Here is a 9799-nt window from a genome sequence, read left to right on the forward strand (position 1 = left end):
GTTTCAACTTGGAATTCCCTTCCTAAGTCTCTAGAGATTATCTTGATCATATCTCTTGAATTTCTTGGATTCTTGTCTTGAATTAAACTTGAGAAGCGCATGATCCTTTGGCATCATCAAAACATCAAAATGTCTTTGCTTCTACAGAAGCTTCATAGATGAATGTAGAAGCTTCATAATAATAGCATTCTAAAAATAGGGGAAGAAAACAAATAAGTCCATTATGGGTTTAGTTACCTAACCCTTGGAATGTTTCAGAATAAGGTGGCTCCTAGTGGATGGGTTTGTCTTGGCCTTTGCTTTCTTTTTCTAGGCTTTGGTTGAGGCATGAATGAAGGGGGGGATTTGTAACACCCTTGTGAATCATGCCTGAATGAGAGGGATCCATCTAGAGGTTGTGCTGGTTTGTGACTATATTGTTTAGGGTAACTTAAAGGAATTAATTGGCATTATCTATACCAACAAGATGTATCTACTTTTCGGTAGCCTATCACTCAAGAACTCCATAGTTAAGAGTGCTTAGCTTGGAGAAATTATGGGATGAGTGACCTTTTAGGAAGTTTCCCAAAAAGTGTGAGTATTAAGCACGCTGAAAAAGTCTTGTGTTGATTTGTGGGGATTGTAATGACCCGCCTCGTCACTATGATATCACCACTCTAAACTGTGTAAATTTAAATTTTTAAATGAAAACTCCGTTAATTTGCTTATAAAAAATGAAAGTAAATTTTTTGCGAATATACATTCACCAAACAACGCACAATTACTTAAATGAATATATATATATATATAGTAACTCAGTACACGTCATTCACATGATGGAAAGTAAATTAGTTCATACATATAATTAAATCTGTGATTTACATTCTCAATTCGAAAAAAAAAAGAATTATATAACCAACTATGGAGGAGTTGATTAACAAAATACAACTTTCTCCCAAATAATTCCGACGTCATCATGTCGGCTTGGCAGTTCCACCAAAGAGTCTCACTTCACGTACTTTACTGCTATCCTTTTGCTCTCACTAACAAAGGTTCACAATCATCACAAATATCAACCATACGATACAAAAATTGCAAGGGTGGGTTTATTATAAAAGAAATTAACACAAAAATCAAATAATCATGATTAGTAAGAAAATATTAACAAATACCATAATCATACATAAGCATCCATTAGTCCAACATACACTCAACAAGTAGTCATCATCCATCCATAATTCCAATCAATCATGCTCGGTATGATACATGCACCTAACCTCAACTCTAAAATGCATTGTGGTACCATTCATCAGAAAATAGTCTAAGCGTGTCCACACGACAATCTCACTTAGGAAAACTAGGCAGCAAGTGTCGAGATCACCCTGTCGTGCACAGGCAACTCCCCCCCCCCCCTCCCCGTGATGATCAGCCTGATTCTCAAGGGATTTTCAAACCAAGTGACATGCCCCCAAGTACAAGTATTCCTCCTCATGAGAAACTACAAGTACTTATTGACAAAATTTATACTATTTTCAGGCAATATGAAGTATGAATCATGGACATCATCAATGCACTGAATGTAGATAATTAATGATTCTAAGTCATCCCTTATCCATCATGGTCACTGCACCCCCATGTACATACATATCACACATCATCACAATGACATTTTCAGCATCAACAACATCTCATCTCAATGTCATTATCAACATCATCTCATCTCAATATCATTCTCAACATCAATATCATCTCGTTTCAATGTCATTCTTAACATCAACACCATCTCATCTCAATGACATTATCAACAACAAAAAAATTATCTCATATCAACATAATCATCAATAACTACATCATCTCATATCAATATTATCATAAACACCAACATCGTCTCATATCAATTATTATCAATATCATTTTCAATAAAAACATCATTCTCTATCAACATTATCATAAACATCAACGTCACCTCATATCAATTAATATCATCAATAACAATATCATCAGTAAATTACATTCCACATATACATGCATATATAGTTCATGCCTGAGATTCACATTTCCTAGGTCTTCAGACAACACAAGTCTAATAAAAACAATAATATCATTTATCAATAACAAACGTATTGCATCCCATTAGTCAAAAACATTATTTTCTTGAAAACCAGCCTGCAACAAGGATAGTCATACATCCACATAGTTAGGTTCCCTGACCCCAACTATGGTATCAAAAGCCATAAATTATAATAAACTCTTCTCATCTATCGTGAGCTCTCCGTCAATTCCTCTTTGTGTCATTCAGAGACCTCTCTCGTTCACGTTCGTCAGTCCAATGCAACATTCTATATACCAAGTCGAAGGAAATTTAGTATGTATTTCAAAAGCAAGGTTAATAACAACATTTAAAGTCAATTACCCCTGTCAAAACATAAAGGGCTAAGAGGTGTTTCAGATTCTACTGAAAGGAGATGTCATTTTGAAATTCCATCACGTCAATATGACCGGGGATTAGCGAAGGTCACGAAAATAACATCAATTTTATAAAAAGATAACTTTTACAACGTATCATTTTCAAGGGTTTTTCAAAGGAAGTGTAAAAACACCCTATTACAATACCAAAAACACTAGAGACACTAAGAAAAACTCAAACTAACTAGGAGAAAGGTTTAGAAGTCAAGATTACCTCAGAGAAGCTATGAAAGTAAGGATTGAGGGATTGTTCTCCACGGAATCCTTGTGGTGGATTCTGAAGATTCCGCTTTGATTAAAACGTTCCTCTCAGTGTGGTGGTTCGGCGGCAAGCAATGACGTCTCGTGATGGCCACCAATGGTCGTGGGTGGTGGATGAGGAGGTGTTAGGGCTTGGGTGGATGTTTGGAGAGAAAAATAGTGGAAAAATCATGTTTTTCACGCTAAAGAACGTATTTATAATCTAGCTAAGCAGGAGTCCACTTTTGGCACAAAGTGCAACTTTTCATGCTCAGCGCAATACTCCCTTTCGGGTTGGAATTGTGCTTAGCGCACTTCTCACACTAAGCGAGAGGTCAAAAATTATTATTTGTCAAATCCCAACGGCCAAACCATGAGGACATGTGTTAGGAACCTATAGTATGAATTTGAAGATGATCCAATGGTTAACGAATCCAAGATCGCAGTTTTATCGAAATAAGTTTAGGTATAATTTGAAATTTCATAATTTCAACTTAGGTCAATAAAACTCCACATAACTCTACATCCACATCTAGCAAATCACACATGACTAATTTAAACCATTCCTCAACTCATCCAAGTCAATCATATAATCAAATAACACGATAAATAAAATTAAACATCAATTTATAGTTAGCGAAATTTTAAGGCATTACAGGGATAATCATTGATCATGAAAGTAGCTGGAGTTGATTGTCGAGATCAAAGAAATGACTACCTATAAAGGATTATGACTAACAAGGATGTTGAGTGAAATGTCACTGTGTGAAGTACCATAAAGTGTGAGTTGTCTTCATCGTCATTCATCTTGGAGGATTCTCCTTGGGTATCGATACTTTGACTCATTATGTTACATTGTTGAGAAAGGGTTTGATTCTTGACTCAACAACTGTAACGAGTTTCTTAACAAAGTTTTAATCCTTTTAGGCCTCGGTGGAAGCCTTGACAACCAAGTTTTTCTGGGCACTGGGTTCCTTTTCTGTAGCCTTGGAACCTGTAGGCAGATGAACAATAACAAATTTTCCATCTTGGTGGGACTGAGATTCCTTTTTTTTTTTTTTTTTTTACATTGAGGTAGGGTGTGATCCACTGTTTTGCAGAAATCATATAAATGGGTTAATTTTTCATATTCAACCCTCGCATAAAAAGCAAATTCATTCCTCTCAACTAGGATATCCGAATGCAACGGCTTAGATAGATCAATGTCTACTAAGATACGAGCATAATGGCCAAAAGCCATGTTTCTTGTGGTCACATCAAGGATAATCGACATACCTATATAAGTTGTGATCTCGCAAAGCCTAGGTCTCCAGTATTCTAGAGGGAGCTCGAAGAGTCTCACCCAAAGTTAAACATGGGTTTGCCTCATGTTGTATGGGTTGAAGTCGGGGATCCATTGCGTCAGACGCAAAATTCCTAGTTGAAGTTTCCATGAGCCTGCTATCCATACCTTGTGAAGATCTTCCAATGATGCGAAATTGAATTTGTAGAAACCACACCCTAAAGGGATTAGTTTCCCAGGACCCATGGGGCTCTAGAGCAGCTTTGCTAATTTTTTTTTTGAAGGTCTGTAGCTTTGAGCGGTGTTGTTCCCTTCAAGAGGATGAGCCTTCTGCGGAGATTGTTTTTGCACTGGTTGATACTTTCTTGGTATACATCCTCTGATATCTTGATAGAGATTGTGTCTCCTTTCAAGCAAGGCTTGGGTATAGTTGATTGAAGGGAAAGTCACAAGGCTTGATAAGAACCTGTGTGAACGATTTGAGCTGTGAAAGGAGCTTTTCGGCATTAGGCGAGGTTAAATCAGACTAGAATAGGAAGGGTCATGGGCACACCGGAGGAGGGATGACCATGGTTGCGCAAGGCAGAGAGCGTCGACAAGGGTGACACTAGGCCAACACATTGCTCTCATCTTTACTGATTTTATGCCTCTAATTAAAACTATTAATCTTCTTAAGTAAAAACTACTTTCTATGTTCCAATTTACAAGATTTTTTTTAGAAAATTATTTTTTGAATTTTTAGATGGATTAATTTTTTTCTAAAGTATACTTAATTATTTTTCTCTCTTCAAACATAAGTTAATTGAATGAGAAACCATTAAGTAAAAAGAAAAATATTAATTTAACAAAATTAAAAGTATTTTTGAAAAAGCAATACATTATAGAAAATTTAATTTGATTAATTATATTAAGTATTAACTACTTTTTTTAAAAGAAGTATAAAACTAATGGAAAAAAACCTTATCACTTGTATGGGACAAAGGAAGATCAAAGCAATTATTCTAATGACATACACATCATACTCATTACCCCATCTTTCTCTGACTCCAACAAAGTGAACAAACTATTCATTTTTCCCACGGGCCCCACCTCTAAAAATCTACATCCAATACAGTATATACATCCCTCACCAATACAAGCTACAAAGCAATAACCATAGCAGCACACGCACCACACCACACAAAGCTGTTGACATAACATAACTTCACTTTCAAGGCCAATCCTCTTTACCTTCCACTTTTTCCTCCTCTCAAATTCACATCCCCCCCCGACCCTTTAAGTAAACACCAAAAACACACATACACACTCACGCATATTGACACCCTTTGCACATTCTTCTTCTTCTTCATCTCTTTCTCTCTCTGAAGCAAGTGTGCAGAGCAATTAATAAATCTAGTTTTGGGTCACCCCGTGACCGTGATGATCATAAAGTTATTGTCTTTTGAGTGATGGGTTTGTGTTCTTCGGTCCCCAGAAACGCTAACGCAGACATGAAGCTCAAACTCTCGTTCGGTTCCAAATCTGAGAAACTGGTGATTCATCCATCACCCATCAAGGGACAACAACCCCAAAATGGGTGGTCAACGACCACCTTCACCGACCATGGTACTGTCCTTGTTCGTTTGTTGCTTCAGGATTTGTGTTCGTAGGTTGTTTTTCTCTGCTTTTTTTGATTGGTGGGTGGGTGTCCAAGGTTTTAAATAGCGGTTGGTGTTTCATCATGATTCTTAATGTTGTGGGAAATTGCAGATAAATCGTTTTTTTTTAATCGGCAAATGTTACTTTTTAATTCAGATAAATGTAATCATAATTGTGCTTACAGTGATTCTAAAAATCTTGATGCTGCCGCCAAAATCGCTGTTTTGGACTGTTTTTAAAAACCTTGCAGTGTCTTCGTATGAAGATGCTGTTTTTATTAATATGGGAATGTCTCTGGGGTTTTCGTTTTAAGGTGTGATCTGAAGAATTATTAATCTCTTAGTATGTGTTTGAAAAAAAATGCTTTTTTCTTTTAAGAAAATTATTTGCATGTGATGTGTTATTCAGTGTTACTGGTGTTTGCTTTTTTGCGAAGCATGGTTCCGTTTGATTTCTTCTGCCCTCTCGTATTGGGTGATCTGTTGGGCATCTTTGTTTGCCATTGATCTATTTGATTTATAAATTTAATATAATATAATTTAATTTCTGTTGTGCTTAGATATGATTAAGTTATAATACCTAAGTGAAAAATTATTGGATCCTTTTTAGTCGGTTGCATCTTCCAATAGGAGGAAGACACGTGGAATAAATGGGCCCCATCCATCTTGGCAATTGCAACTTATGCTGTGGATGTCTCTCACCGGTTGCATGTTTTTTGTTTTTATTGTGTATATGAATATGAATATGAAGATTTTTTTCTCATTCCAGATTTAGGGTCTATTCAATGTTTATCTTTATATAAACATTTGGTCACTAATATATGATTGTTTATATGTTATGGTGGACATTGATAGGGATTGAAAGGACAGTATCCTTTAATACTGATTCATTTGTTGAACTATGCTTATACCCAATTGTGCATTTATTAGCTACAGTCAATATATCTTGGCAGATTCCGTGCATGCTTGAGTTTGCAAAAGTATCCCGAAGTCTGTCTTCTTTTAAATTGAGTTTCGAGCAAAATTTGATTTTCAAACATACTTTTAAACGGTAATCAAATTTTATTTTCAAACATACTTTTGAAGGGTAATCAAACATGACTTCAAACCTATTTTACCGTCAAACATTTGAAACACTCCCACCAAAAATCCCAACATACCCTCCTTCTGGGCTTAGGCTTACATTTACAAACAGTATTTGCAGACAAGAACTATATATTTAGAAACAGATACCAGAATTTCATGCACCGTGGTTATTTCAGTGACACTTGGCTGAATTCATGATATGCTTTGGTTGCTACTTTTTGATTTAATTTCGTATGATTATTTTTCTCTCTCTTTAAATTAACATTTTAACTGTACTGACTATTGTTTATGGTGTTTGCTTATTATATTCTGCCAAAAAAATGGTAACAGTTGTCTTCACTCTAATTATGAGTAAGAAAGAGATACGCAATAATGTATTGGGTGTCCAAACGTTGTAACCTGCCTTTTCTGACCTTTACAGCATTTATTCCTCTTTAACTACATACTATGTTTCTTTCTGTTGAGTTGGATCTATATCTATTAACTCAATAAAGCTGAAATAAACTTGATTGTTGGTGTTGCAATTAGTTGATTATACAGTGTTAATGTCTCTGTGTATTGTGATTGAGTTCCCAGATTATGTTACAGCATTTATTCCTCTTTAACTACATACTAAGGAATTGAAGTGACTACTTTGTCTTTATGAATTACTGATCAATGAAGGAAGTGTTTGGGAACAAGAATTTGTTTCCCCACCTCCCAATAGTAATATTCCAACCTCAGGAATCAATCTTGCAGCTCAATTGACTGGATTAACTGTTTCTTGTTATTATTTCTTTTGTTGAATTACTTTGTCATAAGTTTCACATCCAACTTTTCCATTCACAAGTCATTGTTCTTCCTGCACAGGTAGCAAAGAGGAAGCCTTTTTTGATTCCAAGGCCTGGTTAGACTCGGATTGTGAAGATGATTTCTATAGTGTCAATGGTGGTAAGGATTTCCTGCAACTCTCTCCTTTTGTACTTTTTTTCTGGCAGAGCATTTAAATTTGTTTAATTTGCCATTTTGTTATTATATATAGTTATGATATGAATGATGAGAGTATTGATTAGAGGTGAGGCTTTGTGGGTAATAATAATATGTGATGGTAAGCATTTTATTGCCATGATTTATAACATGACATTTAGTTTGTCATGGACTTTTTATCATAATTATTAGCCTTTATGTAATGCAAGTTGATGAAGAAGGAAGAACTCATTAGAAATTTTGGATATATTGTGTTGCCTTTTTCTGTAGTTTCTCTTTCAAATATTATCATTAATCTCCCCAACCACCTTCAGCTGCATTGTCTATTTCATTTTATGCAGACTTTACACCATCTCGAGGGACCACACCAATTCACCACACTTTTGGAACCCCTTCTAGGAGTAGAATTCCTGGCTCTATGGCGGAAACATCCCCAGAAAAGAAAAAGAAATTGTTAGAGCTTTTCCGCGAAAGTGTCAAAGATGACCAAGTTGATGGCCATGGACACAAAGAAGTCAAACCCACTATCCAAGATGTTTTACCAAAATCTGCACATTGCACTCCTTATCTCTCAGAGGCTAACTCTGCTTGTAGTAGTGAAAGGACCATGAGTGAGGATCGTGCATCCATTAGAGAGAAATTAGTAAAGTCTTTGCAGTGGTGCATTCCAAGCTTGTCTTCATGCCGAAGCTTTCGCGAGAGGAGGAGGAAGACAAGTCCTGCAATAGAAGTAAATGGAAAGCATTGATTTCTCTAGCAATCAGATGAATCAAAGTTTCTCTGATGAGTTTAATTTATACATATTATCAATGTAAAGCATTTTTTACACAGATATCCAATAAGATTTGATTATTTTATCACGTCATCGAATTCATAAATATAATATGGTGATAAAGTAAATTGTTATTGGATGTTTGTGTAAGACTGTTTTATAGGGTGTATATAAATTAAACTAAACTCTGGTTGAATTAAATTTTGGTAATATACATCAATGGATTCTGTAAAGAACCAAGCAGAATGAATTTGAAATCTTGTAAACATAAACATAAGGGATGCTCTAAATCGTTATGTAATGAGATTTTTTCTGCCAGTGATCCAACATCTTGGATAACTGTTTCTTCATAATTAGTTGTATCCAGTTAGGTAGTATTGTTATATTTAGTTCATAATTTTTCTAATTTTTAAATTATTTTTGAGTTATTCAATAAATAGGTAGCATATAGGTGTTGTATATATAGTCTTGAAGTCTGCTAAATAGAAAGGAATATTTCTGGTTCTTTACTTTCATTTATTACGCAATTTTAATAGCCATATTTCTATCAAATTAGTGTAATGAATGATATTACAATTTAGATTTAGTGTTGCAAAATTAGGGCCCAGTTTTTCCATCAAATGACTATTGAAAAGGGATGTTTCTAATCAATTATTTTGTCGCATATCACCCCACCACAGCACCACCCTCATACCACTAGTCAATTCATATCCCAATGTAGTCTTTTCAAATTTCAACGATAAATTTGTTTTCATTTTATTTAAAGAATGGACTTGGAACCCGTGGATTGCACGAGTATAAGTATTTTATATTATTATTATTATCATGATTAATTTTTTATTTTCTTTTTATATTATTATTTTACTATTTTAGATTTTAGACTAGTAGGTTATTATTGTAATTATATTTTTATTTTATTTTTCTTAAGATTATCCTATTATTATTATTGTTGTTGTTTATATTTATCATTAGTGTTTCTTGTGCTTACTTTACATTTGTTTGATTATATATATATATATATATATATATATATATATATATATATATATATATATATATTTCTATATATAAGTTTTTATATATATTAATCAAATTTATATTTTTATTTTAAATATGTTTAGGACATTTTAAAATATTATTTTACTATTATGAAGAGAAATTGTTTTGATATTCTTGATAATTTGAATTTTATGACCTATTATAGTCTTAATTAATCTCAATTTGACTTTAGTAAATAAAATTTTAATTTTCACACCCTCATATAATAAAACTTGTGTGTGTATACTATTGCCAGTAACTTTTTTTACTATTATTTTAGATATTTTTGTGATATTTCCAAGCTATGAGGCATTGCTTTTCAAGATATAGGTA

General features: G+C 34.1%; 1 protein-coding gene across 1 annotated transcript; it reads left to right on the forward strand.

The window, feature by feature from the left end:
- Positions 1-5122: 5122 nt before the first annotated feature.
- On the forward strand, positions 5123-8779 carry LOC100306206 (uncharacterized). The gene is made up of 3 exons (NM_001248476.2): positions 5123-5572; positions 7540-7620; positions 7998-8779. Exons 1-3 carry the CDS (start codon positions 5416-5418, stop codon positions 8402-8404), a joined length of 645 nt encoding a protein of 214 aa, NP_001235405.2. The 5' UTR covers positions 5123-5415; the 3' UTR covers positions 8405-8779.
- Positions 8780-9799: the final 1020 nt, after the last annotated feature.

This window comes from Glycine max, chromosome 5 (assembly GCF_000004515.6).
Source record: "Glycine max cultivar Williams 82 chromosome 5, Glycine_max_v4.0, whole genome shotgun sequence".
Taxonomy (NCBI): domain Eukaryota; kingdom Viridiplantae; phylum Streptophyta; class Magnoliopsida; order Fabales; family Fabaceae; genus Glycine; species Glycine max.